Genomic DNA, 21,551 nt, shown 5'->3' with positions numbered 1-21,551 from the left:
TTTAATTCTCAAAAGACCAAAATTATTAGAAAAATCAGTGATTTATATGATCTTCATTTTTGTATATTTGTGATATTTTCTTATTTACAAAAGTGATATTCACTCTACGCTATTTGATATTTTTTTATTTAAAAAAAATGTCACTCGTCTTTTGTAAATATTGATATATCTACCGTGGTTTTGTTACTATTTTTTTCGAAAACGCTACATTTTTTGTTTTGATTTTGCCAATTTATTTTGTTATTTCCTTGAAAAAAATATTGTACTTTTTAAAATTCAATAACTTATAAATAAAAATTCATAAACAGTAGGTATCGAAATCTGATTATAAAATCCAAATCTCAACATGCAATTGCATATTACCAAAACCCACACTCGCTTTTCAATCCACACTCAGTTTCCAGCTCTCTCTACTCGCGTTTCCTCTCGATTATCTCTCAAATTCAATCGCTTCTCACTCTGATTTTCAATCTATCCTGTTCCTGGATTCGTCAAGATTTAGCTATCATATGATTCTTTAGTTCTTGATTTCGTTTCGATAAAAGAAAGCCGTAAATCAGCTGAATTTTTTTTTTCCAGAAAAATGGCCATGGCAATGGCGAGAAGGCCAGTAAATCCGTCTCGACGCGTATCTGAAAGCGGGGCATCTACATTTGCGTCTTCGCTTCGGTCAAGATCTCGTTCTCCCCCATTTTTACTGTCCGCTCTTATTCTGGTACCATATTCTTGTTTTCTCTGTCACCAATGATTTGTTTTTTTTTTTTTTTTTTTTTATGTTTGTAAGATGTTGTTGATTAGAATATGAAAGTAGCGAGTATAAGCTGTAAATCTTGGTTGGGACATGTATAAATTTTAAATTCTGATTGTGGATTTTAATCTGAAAATTTCAGGGCGGATTTCTTCTAATAGGTTATTTCTATCGCGATCAAGGTTTGATAATTTTTTTTAATTTTATTGAGATTATTTTTATACGATATGTTGATTTTATGAATCGAGCTATGGATTGAGTTTATTAGTAATTTTCTGTTTTTGTTCTTTCATATAATGGATTAAATTCATGCAGGGCCATTTAACGAACTGCTTCAGATTGAAAGAACAAGAGTTGACAATGTTATTTTTGGAACAGTGTTTACTAGATAAATGATACATTTATATAAACTGATACATAGTAAACTCCAGTTTATGCTGCAAAAACTGTGTCGGTTTGCTATGAATGATGTGTCTAGTCGGTCTCAGATATGTGATTGCCTTATATTTTCCTTATTCCAGGGTAGGAAGCCCGCTATGTAAGCTTTGAACTTCAATCATTGTAGTATTTTTACAAATCTTTCGAGTTCTTGTTTTAATTTAATTCCGAACATTTGCTAACATATTTGAAACCCCACTGTATCTGTCCTCTTGTGGTTCTTAAGGAGAAATTGATTCTTTGATTTAACTGATGCTTAATGGTTTTCCTGATAGGTACTTCTGGAGCCAATAAAATCCTCACTCGGGTTGAAGGTAACTATAGTTGTTTGTTTGCTGCATTTTTTCCTATACTTTACTTGATTAAGCTCATAATCTCGGAACCAAGACCCCATCTTCCTTTGTGCAGCACGATCCTGATTCAGATATTCTTAACGTCTTGTCTTCTTTTGAACCGTCACTGTCAGTTTGAATTGGCTTGAGTATCAACTGTGCTAAATTTTTTTACTATTTGAGCATTTCCGAGTGCCTTCATCATTAATCTCGATTCTCAACTGCTTAGTAAATATCATTGATCAATCATATTGCCCTTGAGATTCTTATGAAAATAACATGCCTGCCACTCTGCTGTTGGTTAAGCGCAAACATTGTTATCTGTTGGCCAAGTGCCTGTATTAATGGTATATACCAATAGAATAGAAAGTTCGGTGGATATCCTGGCATGTCGAAGTTATTTGATTATGTTTCTTATGCAGGTGATTTCTCATGTACTTCAGAAGTTCAGCGCACAATTCCCATTTTGAAAACAGCATATGGAGACAGCATGCACAGGGTGTTGCATGTTGGCCCCGACAGTTGTTCTGTGGTTTCAAGATTGTTGAGAGAGAAAGACACTGAAGCTTGGGGAGTGGAACCTTATGATATAGAGGATGCTGACCACACTTGCAAGAGTTTGGTGCACAAAGGCTTTGTCCGGGTGGCCGACATCAAGTTCCCTCTTCCCTACAGAGCAAAATCATTTTCTCTGGTTATAGTCTCAGATGCATTGGACTACTTGTCCCCAAGGTATCTCAACAAGACTCTTCCTGAATTAGCAAAGGTAGCAGCAGATGGCCTAGTCATTTTCACAGGTAAGATGCTTCCTCTTTACTAGACTCTGATTTATTCTCTTGTGTTTTTAGAGCTTCTTGTCTGTGGCAGAACTTGCCGGACAGTGATGATATAAAATCCATTAATTTAAGGTAGAAATGAATCTTGAAAGAGAAAGATATGCACATTGGAATATAAATTGGGGATAATTAGGACACGAGATCTAGAACTTCTTGTCCCAATTTAACGTCATCTTTCATGTGCTAGCTAGTGTAAAGGTACCTTATTTTTTTAATGACGATTTCACATAAAGAAGAGGCTGACTGGCTGAGGTAATGCCCTGATGAAACAGATTTCTTTCCAGTACCATCCCCATCTTTTCATGAATTCGAAAGAAGCTTGAGGTAGAAAGATAATATCATTGAGATATTGCACATCCAACCAAGCTTCCGTGCCTCCTAGTCTTCAGCTTAATTTTCACTTCTGTTCTCATTCATAGAATGCACACGAACTGTACTTTCATGCTAAATCTTTTCAAAAATTTTATTTTTTTGTAGGCACCATTGACATTTTTTTCCCACAGTTGATATTTAGATATTATCATTTAATTTCCAATCTCCTTGTTTTTTTCTAATAAATTTGTAGGATATCCTCATCACGGCAAAGTGAAAATTGCTGATAAAGCCAAATACGGGGGATCTGTAAGTGTAGTATTTTGCACCATATTACTCTCTTTCCTGATCATTTTTCTGCAAGATATCCTCCTATCAATACATTATCTTTGCAGTCAGAATAGTTTGTCTTATGAGTTAGCAGGGAGGAAAAAACAAGTTTAAAAATATTATCTTTTTTATAAGTGTATTAATTATTATAGAAAAAAAAAATCCATAATGAATTTTAAAGCATCCCTCATTTTTGGTACTTTTGGCAAGAGCTCTTATCCATTCGGTTCTCTTTTGAAACTAATGAACTCTATCTTCATAGTCTTTGCCTGGTACATTCACAAGTTTCTGATACAAACATTGCACAATATCAGAAGCCTTCTCTTCCATGTAGGCTAAATTGAGGAGCTCGACTTGGTGGACTCGATATTTTGTTCAGACAAGCTTAGAGGAGAATGCAGCTATCGTCAAAAAGTTTGAGCAAGCTGCCACAAAGAGATCTTATACTCCTAACTGTCAAATTTTCCATCTGAATTCGTACAGTTAACATTCGAAGCAGTCAAGTCGAAAATCTTCCAGTGATTCTTGGACCTTGAAAGGATAGATAATTAGTATCTGGCTGATGATATGATTCGATAAGAAGAATTTGAAGCTAAAAGCTGTTTGAAGAAGCAAAAGAAGGAAATATTTCAGAAATACAGCATTTTCACCTGGTGCCCATATTCATATTCTTTGATTCAAACATAGAATAAACTAAAAATAAATTCAATACCCTTGATTTTTTTGTGTTCAATGGAGTTAATTTAAGTCTCTGGTTTGAATATTGTTGGTCTCACTAACATGGGCTAATGGCATCTTACCTCCTTTGAAACTCTCAAGTTGCAAAAAACTCCCTACTAATAAACTCTTCAGTTATTTTTTTTAATAAAAAAATAGCTGAAAACCACCTGTACAGAAAATTGTAAGATTCTATTGTCAAAAAAATAAAAAAATAAAAAAAATTGTAAGATTCTTTTAGTCTTCGAACATTGAATTTAGAGCCATCGAAACCGATCAGCAGAGTTGGTTGGAACTTATCAACTCAACTTATCATCTCAACCTGTTTATCGATTGGTCGCCGATTTTTTTATTATGCGCGGCGGATTGGCCTCTGCTGTTTTGAGCCATTAGGAAATTGTTACCTAATCCGCTTGTTTGGTTGGCGGGCGACAGATCATGCCAATTTTTGACAACTTTAAAATAAATTGATAAAATGCCGTCGTGTTCTTGACTATTATTATAAAAGGGTTTTGAGCTCGGCAAATTTTTTTATTTTTTTATTTTTTGGTTGCAAATTTGAAAAATAAATTAATAATAGTGATAGTAATGATTTAAAAATATTAAACAATAGACATTATCAATTATGAGTTTTGTTAATATTATTATTGTGATACACCTGTCTCACATGGAAAAAAAATCAAAGATTTAAAATGAGTTTATAATGAGATATAATTGACTTATATAGCAATTTAGGTTAATCATTTTCGTAAAGCGAGAAGGAATACGAAGTAGTTGCTATAGGGGTCCATTGTACAATCGTGGGCCCGGGCCTAGGCCCGGGGAGTGACAGAACGGTATCAGAGACGGTCACCAGCAGGAACCCCGGGAAATAAATGCTATGCGGGCAAAGTGTTACGTGCGTGAGAGCCACCTCTTGAACCTGCGGGACAAAGTGCTACATGACAAGAGTCACCCCTTGAACTTGCGAAACAAAGTGCTACATGACGGGAGCTACCTCTTGAACATGTAGGAGCTACATCTAGATTCTCGATGCTGATGGATCGAGAGGTCAAGTCGCGACGAGGACCTTGTCTTTTGAAGGAGAGGTGATTGTGATACCCTGTCCCACATGAAACAAATCAAGGATTTAAAATGAGTTTTGTTTTTTGAATGAGGGGTGATTGTGATACCCATAGAGATACATTGTGCAGTTGGGCAGACACGGGTTTGAGCCCGAGACGTGATAATTATCTCCACTAGATGGACCCAAATTTTAATTTGTTGGGGATAATATATCTTTTTTGGTAGAAATTAATCGAATGAGATCTTCTCCTACACTTGATTGACATTTCATGCTACGTGCAATAAATATAGGGTAAATTTCAAATCAATACCTAAACCCATTTAAAATTTACATTTCAATACCTACTCCATTAAAACTTATTTTCTACTCCCTGGAGAGAGAAAATTTTGTTTAAAAATATCACTTCTACCCTTATCTATTACCCTCCTCTTAAACCATTAAAATTACACAATTTTTTTTTTTAAAAAAAAGTTGAGAGAAGGGAAACTAAAAACAAAACTAATCCAAATAGTATATATATATAAAAATTCAAATTAAAATCAAAGAACATAAACCATATCATATGCATGCTTATATTGATACATGAGCAAGTAGGTGTTTAGAAAGCAAACATATACTTCCAAATCATTATTGGAAGAAATACGATAAATGATTAAAAGTTCGAATAGGAGATGGATCAATAATAATGCTTGATACAGTAGCAGAAAAATTAAAAATAAAAATTGAGGAAACAAAATTTGTAATACCCATTATATACCAAATAGAATCAGGAATGGACATTATAATAGGAAATAACTTTTTAAGACAATATCTTCATTTTACACAATTTGAAGATCACATAACTTTAAACAAAGGATCATCAATGATTTATATTCCTAAAATACGAACAACATTTCGTGTAGGAAATGAAGGATTTACAAAGAATTTTCATAAACGAAATACAAATCCAATAGAACTAAAAATAGAAAATATTTTAACAATTAATCCTGAAAAATAAATCATGAAGAAATTTCATGACATTTGTTCTGAAAATCCTCAGGACAAAATTAAGAAAATAAAATAATTCATTGCTTCAATAAAACTTAAAGACCCTAATATCACAATCCGTGAAGCACCAAGAAGATGCAACATGAATGATGTAAAAATATTCGAAAAAGAGGTTCAAGAATTACTAAAACTTAAGATAATCATTCCTAGTAAGAGTCCACACTCCTCACCAGCCTTTTATGTCAGTAAGAAAGATACTGATAAGAAAAGAATGTAATTGATTATCGAAAAATGAATAAAGCAATAATTATGGACGGATATTACATCCCAAATAAGAATGATTTACTATCTTATATAGGATAAATGAAATATTTTTCCAGTTTAGATTGTAAATCAGAATTCTGGCAAATTCAGCTAGAACCACAAACACAATTACTTACAGCATTCAGTTGTCCAAAAGGACAATATCAATGGACTGTATTACCTTTCAGACTTAAACAAGCACCAGGTATTTTCCAAAGATATATGGATGAATCTTTTAAATCATATGTAGACTTTTGTTGTGTTTATATAGATGACATATTAATTTATTCAAAAACACTAGATCAACATTATAAAGACCTCATGACAGTATTAGATATTTGTCATAAAGATGAAATTATACTTCAAATACAATTGTTTAAAACAAAAATAAATTATTTAGGATTACAAATTGAAGATGAAAAACATTGTTTACAACAACATATACTTAAGAAAATTCATGATTTTCCTAGTAAAATCAAGGATAAAGATCAATTAAGAAAATTTCTAGGATTATTAACTTATTCTGGAAATTACATTAAGAAACTTGCAGAAATCAAAAAACCTCCCCAGGCAAAACTTAAACAGGACTATAAGTGGAAATGGTCTAAAGAAGATACTAATTATATAGACACTATTCAAAAAAAAAATAATTAGTAATCTTCATGAGTTATATTTTTCTTCCAATAAAGACATAATAATAATTGAAACAGACGCTTCAGATGAATACTGGGGAGCATGTTTAAAAGCTTATAAAGGAGAAAGAAATTTAGAAGAACTTACTAAAACAGCTACCAGGAATAATGAAGAATTATGTAATTATACATCAGGAACTTTTCAAGGTGCACAACTAAATTATCACTCAAATAAAAAAGAATTATTAGCTTTAATATTTACAATTAAAACTTATGAAATTTATCTTATCTCTAAACCATTTCTAGTAAGAACAGATAATATGAATTTAACATATTTCAAGACAAGGAAAATACCAAGAAATTCAGGGAGAAATGCAGCAAGGTTAATTAGATGGCAATTGGAATTGAACCATTATCAGTTCGAGATCCAGCATGTCAAAGGAACGAATAATTCATTACCCGACGCATTAACCAGAGAACTTCATCCGAATTATACTATCCGTAGTAACGGAATAACAAAGGAGATCCTAAGTGAAACAGAAAATGACTGCGAGTCATCCGAACATGCCTTAGAAAGCATGAGAAATATAAATTGATGAAATGAGATTTATATTCAAAAACATGAATTCTTTTATGGCTTCAAGTCATCCGAACATGCCTCAGAAAGCATGAAGAATATAAATTGATGAAATGAGATTTATATTCAGAAACATGAATTACTCTATGAGTAAATAATCAATCTCATAAAGATTGGTTCAATTCTTGCAAAAGAATTCATAAATGCAATGATACGCATAATAAAACTATCCTAATTACTCACGATAAAGAGTTAAATTTCTAACCATTTATCTATATATATGTTTTCTTGTGCAGGATGAACAAACTAAATCAATTAGAAGAACAATTGATTGACATAGATGAAGAAATTCAGATTCTTCTACAAAGAAAAAAGAATATAAATGGAAAAATTCAGAGGATAAAAGAAAAGATGAAAACCTCATCATCATCATCCTCACCGAGAACATCAAATAAGATAGCAACTCCATTTGATAAAATAATAGAGATGAATGAGAAACAGTCAGTGGTCACAGCCAACACTGACAACAAAGAAAAAGAAAAGAAAAAAGAATCGGTGGTCACAACCAACACCGAGAAAAATGAAAAAGAAGAAAGGACGTTTAAAAGCGCCCTTGAAACAAGAAAAAGAAAGATGGTCAATCTACGACCACAAAAACCAATTTTTGAAAAAACAAATTTTTCAGAAAAACTTAAGACTGAATTCTTCGAAACACTAAACTATTTGAGAATAACCAAATCATCTGCAGGATCTTGGCTACAAACTTGTGACACACAAAGCATATCAAGAGCAAGAACACTGCAGGGTGTTCCAGCGCATGAAGTCGCAAGATTCTTTTCAAATGGATTATTAAGTGGATTAGAAGTCAGTCCCAACAATCAAGAGATAGAACTATTTCCATATCAACTGAGAAATAGTATTATCCAGTTCAAGAAAGCAGTCTTCAAGGACGATCCAGTATTAACATTGAGTATTCACTCAACCCTTCCAGATTGGGATAATAACAAATTCTATCAACCAATGGTACATATTCAATGTCGAAAACATAAAGACAAGTTCTTATTTGAAGGATCAAATGAAGAAAAACCAGTAATGGATATCTCAACACTTCCTGAGATAAGAATAAAGACATTGATCGACATGATCTTAAAGACATGAAAGATTGATGGAAATTCAAAGGTTAAAATAAATTTTGCAACTAGTAAAATTTTATTAACCACTGGACACAAGGAGACAATCCAAAAGAAAGATCAAACCATGTTAGCTCAATTCGAAGCTTCGATCTATGAAGAAAGAGTTGACATGACCCGAGAAACTCAACAAATGCTATGTCAAAGACTAGGAACAATAATTTTCACTCACAAATGTGGACATTGCCAACCAATTCAGACAGAAAAAGTAGCTGTTACAGAAGACAAACCAATAAAAAAATAGTCCGAAGGTACCAGTGATTCAGATAGTGACACAATGTAAAAACAAATGAAATCGTGGACCACACCACATGTGAAAGACATCCACTCAGATGTAAAATGAGTTGTTTTCCATTATGTAGTGTCGGGTGGTCCCCCTCTTTCTTTATTTTAATCTTGTACGCGTTTTTCCATGCCTATAAAAAGAGATGTTTGTGCTGTAAATGAATAAGTGAAGTTTGAGTATCTCTCTCTTCTTAAGTTTCTTACAATCTGGTTCATACAAGAAGTGTGAAAACTATCAGAAACTAAGAAACATAAAAATCAGAAACAAAATTAAGCCTTATGGCTAATAACTAAGCAAGCAGGGCGAAAGGAGTGACAAGGCTGGAAGCTGATAATTGAAGATCCATGGTTAGAGTAAACCTGAAGATCTGAAAAGAAAGTACTATTCGATCAGGAGATCTTTAAGGGAAAACAAAGATTTGGCCTCTGCTCAAAACCAAGAATCAATCAATTAAGGTAACCTTCCTGAACCTCCTGCTGCCCTTAATTTAAAAATTATTCAAAAACTCTATCATGCCTGGAATGACTCTGAAGCAAGAAGTACTCATATTAAATAAAAAGTTTTGAGATCTGAGAAATAAAATTCAAAATCTAGAGAATACAGATCCACTCTACATTCAGATATATAACAAAATGAATAAATAAATCAACGATTATTCATTGTCGAAACTTATATAATTGTTCGATTTGGTGAACATAGTATAAAGGAAATATATAATGAAATTGATAATGAAAATAATAATTAAAGAAATATTCAAAATATATTAATCATGTCATCATCCTTTATAAGAAATGAAAGATTAATAATTAAAAACTGGTTTGAAATAGAGGATGATCATGAATATGATACATTTCATGAATATCATATAAATAATTTTGATTTAACCATATTCGAATCAGTTTATCAACTAAAAATTGTAATAGTAATGAATGAATGGAACCAAATTGGAATTAAATCATTTATCTGTTACAAATGAATCAGATCTATAAACCGATGTGTAAATTAATGAATGAATCAGACCTATAAACCGATGTGTAAACTAATGAATAAGAAGAGTTCCGCAACATGGTATCAGAGCAGGTTTAAAACAGATTATTAATGCCTGGATTAACTCTAGATATTGAGATTAAAAATTTATTTGATAAAATAATCTTACTAAAAGATTTACGTCAAATAAATCAATTATGGAATAGAATAAAAGATCTTCAAACCTTTTATTTCCAAAATCATAAAAAAAAACATTTTTCAAGCAACTGGAAAATGATAATCCAAATTTCTGAAAATGAAGAAATTGAAGACATAACAATCTGTTATGTATAAAAATAAGCTTTATTATCGAAACCCGGTCAACAAAAACAAAATAGTAAAAATAACAATTTTTACTAAATGGAAAATGTATAAAAATACAAAAACAAATATCTTTAATTTATATTCCCAAAATATAAATTTTTATATAGAAAATTGTGAAAATAATTTGAAACATCTCAAAAATTGTCAATCTTCAATTGATAATTTCGAAGATTTTCAAAATCTATTAAAACAAATAGATTCAATAAAAAAGCTTTTAATAGCTTTAAGAAAATTAAGAAGTTCTATCATCTGTTAAAATGACAGAGATAATAACTTCAAATCAAAACATTCAGATTGATGAATCTGAAGAGCATCAAGAGTATAATTTGAATATCATATTCAATCAAAGTAAGTTTACTGAAATACAAAAAACATGATATTCTAATTCAAAAATAAATTTAATAAATCAACCTGGAATATTAAGTAAAATTTCAAATCTTCTTAATCCCAGAAAGAATTTAATTTATTATTCGATATGAACAAAAGAACGATCATGTAAAATAAACAACGAACTAAGATCTAACACACTGAAGTTATTAACAACTCAAGATATTGATACCATCATGGCAAATGCTAGTGAAAAAGAAAGATCTGAACTAAAATATGTTCATATCGGAGGAATTGAAATAATTATATCAGCTCACTACCGAGAAGGAATAGATACACCAATTGAAATCACAGTTCGTGACAAAAGGATACATAATCTTGAGGATTCAATCCTTGGAAAAATTATAGGAAACTTATGTTACAAAAAGATGAAATTTTGTATTTATCCACAATACAATATATCTCTTTTTGATAAAAACATAAATGATGTTTTAACACTAGATTATTATTTTTATAGAAATAATCTTATGTTAACAGGAAATCATCCGATCAATATAAACTATGTTATCGGTTTAGCAATGAGTAATAATTCTCAAACAGGAATAATTTCAACAAAACCAACCATTTATGTTGAAAGAATGTTTGAAAATATTACAAGAATTGAACATCTCCGAAAGACATTTATTGAAGAAATAGATTTCTGTTAAAAATGGAGTTCTGATGACCTCCAAATAACGAAACATTCTTTTCCAAGAAGATCGTTATCATTAGCTAGAAATGATGAAGATATTCTTGAAAATATTGGAACCATGAATCAAAATATTCTTAAAATTAAACAAGTCATTGTTACTGAATCAACCTCATAATGACATCCTTAACAAAATTAGAAAAAGATCTAGGAGAATTAGAGAGTAAAATTGAAAATATCAATTTAACAATAAAAGAATTAGAAAAAAATTTCAAAAAATATATTGATTTAGCCACGACCAGATTAATAATAGAAAAAAAAAAGACATAGTAATGAAATATTAAGCTATCTTGAGGAAGTTCTTCCAATAGATAAAGGAAAAAGAAAACTGGAAGAAGAACCACCATTCAAAATTGAATCATGGTATAGAAATCCCCTTATTTATGAAAAAACTAAGTATAAAGATTTTTAGTGAAACAGATCAATCTGATTATGAACAAATAGGAATAAATACAGAAGAACTGTATCATTCTCATCAAGAAATAGAACAATATAGATATATGAATATCTCAGAACCAGAATCAGAAGATGATTCTAGATCACGATTAACTCTACGAATAAATGTAGGTAGTAGTAGTGACACAAAAAATGAAGGATACGAATATAATAAAGATCAATATTCTGGAACATATAAATATGTTAGAGATATTCTTAGAGAATCAAAAACTTTAGGATTTGTAAAACAAAACATTCAAGATTTAGGATGTTCTACTACTAAGGAAAAAAAATCAAAGATAGATCATTGGGCAAATGAACTATCAGTACAAATCCAATTAACACCACTATTAGATAAAAGTGAGAACATCCAAGTATTAACTCATGTAATGATAAAAATGACATTAGTAGGAGCAGTAAGAACTTGGGCTGAAAACCTGGTAATTACTAATCTACCACAAGAAATGACAGAACATCGATATTTCGAAATATTTGTTGATGCCTTGTACTAAGAATTTTTAGGAGTTTCTAATAATGACGCTAATTTAGTAGCCAAAAACATAGAACAAAATAGAACAATTTTTATTCCGGATAGTATAAAATTATGCAATTTATGTTATCTAGAAGAATTTATATGTCATTATGAAACAAACTATTATCAGTTAATAGATACTGATAAAAAAAACATTATAAATTAAGTATTTTTAATAAAATACCTAATATACCGATAAATAGTAAAAATGAATTCTTAACTAGCACTTATGCTAAAACATTAGGAGGTGCTATTAAATTTATTAAAGATATTATAACAAAGAAATAACATGAAATAACATTAAATAAAAGAATATTCAAATCTTACAAACAAAACAATAAACTTTGTTGTGACAAAATGAAATTCACAGTAAAAGAATACGGTTGTAAAATAAACATGTCACACAAATATTTAAAACGACAGAAACGAAATAAAATTAATAAACCTTATAAATCTTTTAATAAGAAATTTATTCCCTACAAGAAAAAAAAATTTAGAAGGAATTTCTTCAGAAAACCTTATAAAATAAAATTTTATAAAAAGATTGATAATAAAAAAACCACATTTCCCAAAAGGTAAAGGAAAGAATTGCACATGTTGGTTGTGCAATGAAGGGGCCATTTAAATATATAGGTCTGGTCTTGTTTTCAATTCAATAAAAGGGACTCTTGACTTTTTAATTCAGTCAAAGGGTCTCAATTAAGGGTAGTTTGGTCTTTTTTTTTTTTTTTTTTGGAAAAAAAAATTATGTCCAACACTCATTTTTTATCCTCTCTCCCTTCCTCTCTCCTCTCCAGGATTCGAACCTGACTCTTCTCTCTCCTCCTGGACTCTAACCACTAGACCACCAATATTTTTGATAATAATACTACACAAGGCTTGGTCGACCCCAAGCTGTCAAAGCGGTCGACCATGCCCAAGCCTTGGTCGACCGCTTGGGCAGGGAAGGCGGTCGACCGAGCCCAAGCCTTGGTCGACCGCTTTCCCAAGGCGGTCGACCGCTTGGTGAATAAAAAAAAAAAGAAGAAGAAGAGGGAAAATGAGGAAGGAGAGTGAGAAAAGAAGACAGAAAAAAAAAAAAAACAACGCAGAGACGTGAAAGAAGAGAAGGAGGAGAGAGAAAACACTTAAAGAGACGTGAAAGAAGAGAAGGAGGAGAGAGAAAACACTTAAAGCAGGGGCAATATAGTCTTTTCGATCAGAGGTCTATCTATTGAATTAAAAACAATACCAAGTCTATATCCCTCATTTTTCCTGCAATGAAGAAGGTCATTATGCAAATGAGTGTCCAAAACGAAATGAAAAGAAAAACAAAGTTAAACTTTTAGAAGAATTATACACTCTTGGATTTTATCCAGTAGAAACAGTTGAATTTTCATCAGATGATGAAAATATTTATTATCTTGATTAATCAAGTGAACCAGATTCTGAATCCGACTCTATATTTGATAATTTCGAAAATAATAATGCTTCTGGATAAGACAAGGGCATTTTTGGAAAATGACAGTCTAGGTACTAAACTCAAACTTTTGTTTGGCTTGGGTACCTATTTCCAAGTTGCCCATAAATATATAGTATAATCATCACATAATCTTAACTGTTTGCAGGTAAATACATTCACACAATTAAAATCATTATGTTATGTATAGTTGTGTAGCATGAAACAGAGCACAAAATATGAAAATATAGGAGATAATCTTTGTCCATATGAAATATGAATATTCAAATTATGAAACTTGATGGGTTAATGTATAATTAGGGATGCTTATATCTATTTCGGTTTTGGATTGGATTATAATCCAAATCTCTTACAAGATTGGACGAACTAACGTAATAACTTCCAAACTACGCTAGTCAATATAAATATTCTTAGTATTGCTCATAATGATTTCTAAGAACCATCCAATCCCAGGCGATTATATACAACATTCACAAGTTCTCAATTCAAGCAAGGGCCAATGTAGTAACTAGTAATCCGAGATTCTATTTCAAATGAAAAGAGAACTCAATCAATTTCAACAATCCATCCTCTTTTGTCTTCAACAATGCCTTTCTGGATCCCGACGAGTCTCGAATACAGTTTCCGGCACACGAGTTCATCTTTCCCCTTGTATTCAATCCTGATAAAAAAAAAACCAACCGCATATTACTTTCACAAGAATGGCTACATAGAAAAATATACAACATTTGCTCTTATGTGGACTGTTTACAAGTTGGCAAACATGGAAAAATCTGTAGTGATCCTCATGTACTGAACTAATCTTGGAACATACTGAATGAATCAAATGTAATGTACATGTGAATTTACAATTCAAGAGAGTGCAATGGCTTCATTAAGATACTTGTTTTAAGTTGAATTCGAACAGTCGGTAGAGGTTTATAGATGCTTACATGTTACCCTTGTAAGTTATGCTTCCTACAGGAGCAACTCCAACTGCAGTTCCTGTGCAGAATACTTCATCGGCTTCTAGCAACTCTTCGATTGTAATGGGACGCTCCTCAACCTGGCACAGAACAGAAAATTCGTAGTAAAACAAGGTGAAGTTTCAAAACATGCAGATGGAGAGGCAAATGCCCTTCAATCATGACATGGACTGATGCGATTTTGAAACATTTGCGGCCTTTGTCCACACTGTTGAAAAGGACTAGTTCACATGACTAAAGCAACCGGTGTAACGGTCTTAATTTAGGCGAACTTTATGAAGCCCACGGTTCTAAGGGCTCATACGAACATCATGTAGTTTACCATAGAGATTTAGGGGTCAAATCACCTTCAATTCATATATTTTCAGCAGTTTTATTTTCTTGTCTGATTATCTGTTCCTAAGATTTGCAGATGTGCTCACAAATAGACGATGAGAAACTCGTACTATTGCATCTCTAACTTTTCGATTATATGGAGACTGAACTGGTCTATGGCAATATTACCTGGTAACCGAGATCAGATGCAACATCCATGATGCTTTTACGCGTCACGCCTTCAAGAATAGTCCCACTAGTTGCTGGGGTGGAAAGAGTATTGTCCTGTGCAAGTGATTAAAAACACAGTTATGTCCTAATGAATACATTATATGCGCTTCACTCTTTACATGTCTTTTTATGCAACTTCCGAAAAGGAATGAACAGCAAACAGCAGAAGCATATTATGCTAAATTAAACAGAAAGGTCGGTTTCACGTAACGACTTAAGTTAGGTTTGCATGAAATTAATACCTTCACCATGAACACATTACATGAAGAGACCTCTTCAATATCCCTCTTATTCACTGAATTGAGGTATAAGACATCAGAGAAGCCTCTGTCTCTTGCTCGGCGAATAGCTCTCAAAACCTACGAGGCCCGAAGACGATCATGGTCATGCGCATGGAAAACTCAGAGAACAGATTTCAGAGAAACAACGAAATCGAAGAGCGCAATATTTAAGCCCCAAGCACACTACCTCTTTTCATCACTTAATATTCTATTTTCTTTCACGAGTAATATATAGTTATACAAGAATCTACAGCCTGAGAAACAACTATCTGATAACACGAAATTTTCGAATAACTGCAGAGCAAATTCATCCTTATTTAAATTTGGAGTGCAATTCAATGGAAGACTTGTATCAAGTGCATGGAAGATGCTTAGAATTTACCGGAGCATAGTTGGTAATGCTTTTAACACCTCCAGCTCCACCGCGTGTTGCTCGATGGAACTCATCTTCAACATACAATTTCAATGGCGCCGTGCCCTCCTGCAACACCAACCAAAAAACAAGAAGACATCATCAAATCAATGCATTTCACACACACTTTCAAAGAACCATACCAAGTGAAAGAAAAAAAGACTAAAAGCAACCTTAAAATAGTTCCCAACAGGGGAAGCATACACAAGAAAACTGTACTCAGGCGACGGCGCTAAACCCAGCACGGCTCCACTTCCAATGAGCAGAGGCCTGATATACAAAGACCCTTTCCCCGCCGGAGGAATCTGCTCCAATTCATGAAAAAAAAATCGAAATTGCAGAAAGCTAATCAGCAAGCAAAAGCAGAAGCAGAAGAGATACGAGTAATCACCCATCGCCGGTTGGAAAGAGCAGTTTCCTTAACAGCATCGACGAATTGGTGGATCGAAGGGGAAGGCATGCACATTCTTTCTGCGCCAATCTGCATGCGGATCGCATTCTCCTGCGGACGGAAGAGAAAGATTCCTCCATCTTCTCTTCTGTAGGCTTTTGTACCTTCAAACAGCCCCTGTTGCAAATTTTCTCAACTAAATACTTACATCTAATCCTTTATGCAACATGCTTGTCAGATGATAAAATCTAATCACTCTCATTATCTCAGGACTCATACAGTTAGTTTATCATGACCGTTAAGATTTGAATAAATAAATTTCATTTCAATCGGCAAGAATCCAACAAAATCGAAACTGAAAGCATCAAGAAACGAAATATATCCAAAAGATTCCATTTTCTATCTGAAAACATCAATTTTACAATCATGTTTGGATCTAGACCAACAAAGAAGAGCCATCTTTTGTGTTTTAAGGATAATTTTTAAGAGACAAAAACACAGAACAAAAATGGGGACCTGGCCATAGTTCAAGACCCCAGCAGACGGGCTCAATTCGATGTTCCCATAGCGGCTCAGCTGGCCTTGCTTGAACTGCTCATCTTTCCCACACTTCATCGTGTACATGTAGTCCGTAGGCATCAATCCAAACCCCAGATTCTCCCAGTCGATATCAACTACTTCATCGTGATTTGGGCTGCATCGTTACCAAACGTATAATAAAATTTAAAAATAGGGGAGGGCGGTAAAATGAAAATGGCAAAATTTCAATTTTTTTTTTTTCTGTTTAAGTGATCAATTTCAATGTAACAAACTGAAACAGACATACAATCATTCATTCATAATATCTTATAATTTTTTTTCCTCAAATTTCAGAAATTATAATTACTATACTTGTAAATGTAATTGGTAAAATAAATTTTATTTAACTTCCAGGGAAGCTTATTGCCATCATGCTTGCTTTTATTATTTGGATTTTTATGAGTAATCACATGTTGATACGAAGGTATATTTTATACTTGACAACTACTCTCCCTTATTTCATCAAACGTTAGACTCGAGTTCTATAAAAGTGCAGAGTTATAAATTATTATGTTATCGTCATAATATGAATACATCATTTACTTTAACATGTACGTACAACTATCGACGTGTGTATACCACACGTGGAGTTGTCATTGAAATTAGTTCGAGGTCTCATATAGTTTGCCACGTACATAAATTAGCAATTCCTTCTAAAAAAAACAAATATATTATTCATTTTACAATTTTTTTTTAAAAAAAATGAAAGATATCATTCCATTCAAATGTAATCTAGATATTTTTATAATTTTAAAAAAATAATATCTAACCATTTCTAATATTTATTTTAAATATAAAATAAATTTTTAAAAAAATTATATTTATACTATTTAATTAAAAATATATCTTAAACTAAATAACTTTCATTAATTAATTTGATAAAACTTAAATAAAAATTACAATTTTATCATCAAATATATAATATTAATAATTTTGTACATTATATAATACTAACTGACTTATTTATAATTTTGCATCTCATCTGTTTTTAACGATTTTTTTTAAAAAAATTATTAAATATTCTTTTATCTTGATCTAAAATTTTAAATATTTAATTCATTTCTTAGTCCTATGAATAACAATAAAATTAACACAAAAACTATGGATAGATTGAACTATTTCATGGATCTATCTCACGAATAAAAGATTTGTGAGACCGTGTCACAAGAAATCACTAGTTAATTAGTATAAAGTTTATTCAAAAGTTTTTTAGTATAAGCATGCTATAGCGCTAGTGTCTGTCTGTGTATATATATATATATATAAATAATAAATAAATTCAACCTGTATGGTTCACATAATTGTGATGCAATGGATGCAGCCTGCGTTGTGAAATAGCCTGCTCCAATCTACACGGGGAATAATCAACATATATATATCAACAACACAAACAATTCCAGATTTTGGTTTCATTTTATAAGGTGCGGTGCGGTTTATTCTCAAGCTACGAGCATATAAAAGGATTTCGAATCCAAGATTTAAATTTATGGCAAGTACTCCAACATTCATCTAGATTTGAAATCCATCCATCTAACTTCCGTATTCTCGAAAAAATCCATCCATGTAATAAACTTAGAATAAATCATTTTCCTCAGAACACATGCAATTGCAAGATACCATTTTCTGGGTAGTATTTGCACATTTTTTTTCCCAAAAAAAAAGGTGTCTATATATATATATATGTATATAAATACATACCTTTGATCCAAAAATTTCTGCAACATGCATCGGAAAAAACCTCGGGAAACTCTGCATCATTTGTCCCACACAGATGTTATAATGAAATTTTTGGGAAATATAAATCGGAAATTAAAATTAAAAGAAGACGAGAAGTGCAAAATTATATATGTTGAAATATCGATCGGAGTCTGATGAATGTGTGTGTGCATTGTGAACGATTTAAATAAATACGGAAGAAAGTAAAATAATCGGAATTAATGTGTCTGAGGTGGCACCACTTGTTAGATAGCGCTAAATTAAAGAGAGGGAAAAAGGAAAAAAAAATGAATAAATGAATAGTTGGTGTATTCATTGTTGTTTTCGGAAGAGGAATTGTAGGAATTTAATTAATCAAGTCTAATATTGTATAAATTAAATTTTATTTATTTATTTATTTGAAAATTGGTCTACTTTGGTTTAAAGTTGGTCTTTCACGCAATAATTCTCTCGCTTTCTTTTGTTTTTGACTTTTGTCGTTGATGATATTATGAAAATCATAATATATCTTTTAACTTTATTTATATTATATAAAATATTACGTAGATATGCATGAATCTAGTTATTTTATATCATAAAATTTCATATTTATCATTATCAACATACATCATTTTATATGCAATTACTTATTACAATTTCAATACATTTACTTTTGAATACTATATATACTGACTTAAGTGTGGAATAGATTCACTTCGGATGAGTCATTTGACTCATCTCGGTTTTTACAATTGTAAAAACCGGTTCATGATTATCGATTGAATATATATATATATATATAAGGTAAATGATTTTAGAATAATTAAGTTATTTTAAATTTATTTATAGTTACAAATTATCTATTTTCCATTTTTTTTAAATTATTAATATTATTTTATATTTATTTAAACTTTTAAATATTTATTTTATCACATTATCCTGAAATTAAAACTAAAATTAATTAACAAAAGCAGCGCGTATCGTAAAACATACATTTCCTATTTAAATTTTATTAAATTTCCTATCATATATCCATCTTTTTTTTTTTTTTACGGTTATCATATATCCATCTTACTCATTCTCAAGAAACATAAATTTTTCCTCTTAAAAAAAAAAAAAACATAAATTCTTGTCTAGGGCGTCTATGGTGGAATAGGTGAATGCTTGACTAAATATCAGGAGTTTGATTTTCTCTACCAACACATACTTTGATTAACACACATGACTTATTTAGTGTGGTTTACCTCACTAGCATAGTTTGTATGCTATTGTGTTAGTCCATGAATTTACCCAGTGTGCATCGAAAGATAGCGGTTGAGGGTTCTTAAGCGAAAAGAAAAAGACAAGAAATTTTTGTCCTCAATTGAGTGTCTTAATTGGTGGCTTAGATGAGCACTTGTCCAGAGGTCACGAGTTCGATTTCTTTTGTCAATATCTTTTTGGACTAGCATGTCGCACAACACTTGCATAATGCGGTTTACTTGGATAGCCCAGTTTACAGACTATTGCGTTAGTATGAGAGTTTACCTAGTACGTCCGCACCGAAAGATAACGGTTTTAGGTTCCCACGTCATTAAAAAAATAAAAATTCTTGCATACAATTCATACGTGTTTATAAAATTAATGTAGAGTATATAAGTTTTATTTTTATATAAAATATATTGTGTTGTAATAGCATTTCCTCTTTAAGAAATTTTCTTATGTTTTTTCTAGTAATAATATAATCTATATTAAAATTAAATATAATGTAAAGTTTACGTTTATATAAAATAAATTTATCACATAAACTGTAAAAATGAAATATTGAAAATGGTCCGTTGTCATTTATACAAGGGTACCTAGTTTAAGAAAAAGAACCAAGAGACCAAGATAATTATTATGTGGTGTTCTTCCTCAATAACACAATATTAATAGATAGTGGCCTAAATCTTTTATAATAATAATAATAATAATTAAAAAATAATTTATTTTGAAGGGATAGGAATGAGATGGTAGTGCACATCAAGTACACGAGTAAAAGCTAATTAGCTCCACATCAGACACCAACCGTAACAAGGAATATTGATAGAGAACGACTCTTTATATTCATTCATTCCAGGATCATCGTCCAATGCACTTTTCATGACGTAGAATTAATAGAAAAAACCATGTTCACACGTGTCCGATGGCTTATAACTCATACGTTAAGATCTCAAGTTTCGGACCAATTCTAAAATTCGAGATTGAATATACACTAAATTAAAATATCAAGTTTTGAACAAAATTTGAAGTTCGAAATTATTATTCAGTTGTATCAATTCTCTCTTATAACCATTAATAGGACTCTTGAAAATTGTATCACGAATCTATATCTATGAAATGAGTAGATTCAATTTATACTTATAATAGTATTCTTTCATGAGATGGAATAAGATATCCATCTTAATGAATTGATCGGTGAAACCGTCTCATTATAATTTTTTTATATAAGCACCATCATTTGTCTAGTTAATCTCATAAGAATTTTTTTGTATAAGCACCATCATTTGTCTAGTTAACAATTACAACAATTCAGAAAAGGCCACGATCAATTTAAGCGCTCCAAGACACTTTCTAGCCAAGTGGTGCGACTATTTACCAAAAGTTTGCATCGCTTCGTATTATTATACATAGGACTCCGATTTGTATTTCGGTACTTTTAAATCTTACGTTTTATGTATTCAATTTCTGCCCTGTATTCACGTGCCGGGTCCGGGTCGACAAAAGACAAACCTTAACCTGTTCGTCCGTGGTCGGTTACGATCTGGGTCGTGGAACAGGCGGTCTGGTTTCGGTTAATCATTGATTTTGAATCTGAGCCGACCCTTTTATTTTTTAATAAATATTTAAAGAATAAAAAAATGAATTAAAAAAAAAGGCTTGCACAATTGAACTTATAAAAACTTTATCAAATTTTTTACTGTTTAGATAAAAAAATCTATTACATGTATTCAATAAAAAAATATATTACATTTCAACTTTCAAGCTTGTATATAAAAAATCAATTACATTTCATTATTGAATTGAATCAATTACATTTAAACACATTTAATTATATA

The 21,551-nt window shown here is 31.4% G+C and overlaps 2 protein-coding genes across 4 annotated transcripts; one reads left to right on the top strand and one right to left on the bottom strand.

The window, feature by feature from the left end:
• Positions 1-345: 345 nt before the first annotated feature.
• Positions 346-3,807, top strand: LOC140883718 (probable pectin methylesterase CGR2). Of its 2 annotated transcripts, XM_073290295.1 has the most exons (6): positions 346-715; positions 891-930; positions 1,462-1,500; positions 1,941-2,315; positions 2,920-2,975; positions 3,331-3,804. In XM_073290295.1, exons 1-6 carry the CDS (start codon positions 584-586, stop codon positions 3,481-3,483), a joined length of 795 nt encoding a protein of 264 aa, XP_073146396.1. In that variant the 5' UTR covers positions 346-583; the 3' UTR covers positions 3,484-3,804. The 2 variants fall into 2 exon arrangements, with proteins under 2 accessions (XP_073146396.1, XP_073146404.1); XM_073290303.1 differs by lacking the exons at positions 346-715; positions 891-930 and adding an exon at positions 1,176-1,270 and having other exon boundaries at positions 3,331-3,807.
• A 10,173-nt stretch (positions 3,808-13,980) lies between these two features.
• On the bottom strand, positions 13,981-18,696 carry LOC140891922 (branched-chain-amino-acid aminotransferase 2, chloroplastic). Of its 2 annotated transcripts, XM_073300622.1 has the most exons (10): positions 18,478-18,696; positions 18,064-18,128; positions 16,717-16,894; positions 16,201-16,377; positions 15,983-16,114; positions 15,780-15,878; positions 15,359-15,475; positions 15,075-15,170; positions 14,538-14,650; positions 13,981-14,266 (listed from the first exon to the last, which is right to left on the bottom strand). In XM_073300622.1, exons 1-10 carry the CDS (start codon positions 18,535-18,537, stop codon positions 14,152-14,154), a joined length of 1,152 nt encoding a protein of 383 aa, XP_073156723.1. In that variant the 5' UTR covers positions 18,538-18,696; the 3' UTR covers positions 13,981-14,151. The 2 variants fall into 2 exon arrangements, with proteins under 2 accessions (XP_073156723.1, XP_073156731.1); XM_073300630.1 differs by lacking the exon at positions 18,064-18,128 and having other exon boundaries at positions 18,478-18,688.
• Between the last annotated feature and the right edge of the window lie 2,855 nt (positions 18,697-21,551).

Source organism: Henckelia pumila, chromosome 1 (genome assembly GCF_033568475.1).
Source record: "Henckelia pumila isolate YLH828 chromosome 1, ASM3356847v2, whole genome shotgun sequence".
In the NCBI taxonomy this organism is placed as follows: Eukaryota; Viridiplantae; Streptophyta; class Magnoliopsida; order Lamiales; family Gesneriaceae; genus Henckelia; species Henckelia pumila.
Note: the sequence above shows the minus strand (reverse complement) of the source record. Positions and strands in the feature narration are given on the sequence as shown.

Coding starts and splice junctions, on each gene's coding strand:
- LOC140891922 (XM_073300622.1), bottom strand. CDS start 18,537: ATGATGCAGAGTTTCCCGAGGTTTTTTCCGATGCATGTTGCAGAAATT. Junction 16,895..18,063: donor CAATTATGTGAACCATACAG/GTTGAATTTATT, acceptor GTAACGATGCAG/CCCAAATCACGATGAAGTAG. Junction 15,171..15,358: donor GTAATGTGTTCATGGTGAAG/GTATTAATTTCA, acceptor TCACTTGCACAG/GACAATACTCTTTCCACCCC.
- LOC140883718 (XM_073290295.1), top strand. CDS start 584: ATGGCCATGGCAATGGCGAGAAGGCCAGTAAATCCGTCTCGACGCGTA. Junction 1,501..1,940: donor AATCCTCACTCGGGTTGAAG/GTAACTATAGTT, acceptor TTTCTTATGCAG/GTGATTTCTCATGTACTTCA. Junction 2,976..3,330: donor AAGCCAAATACGGGGGATCT/GTAAGTGTAGTA, acceptor TCTTCCATGTAG/GCTAAATTGAGGAGCTCGAC.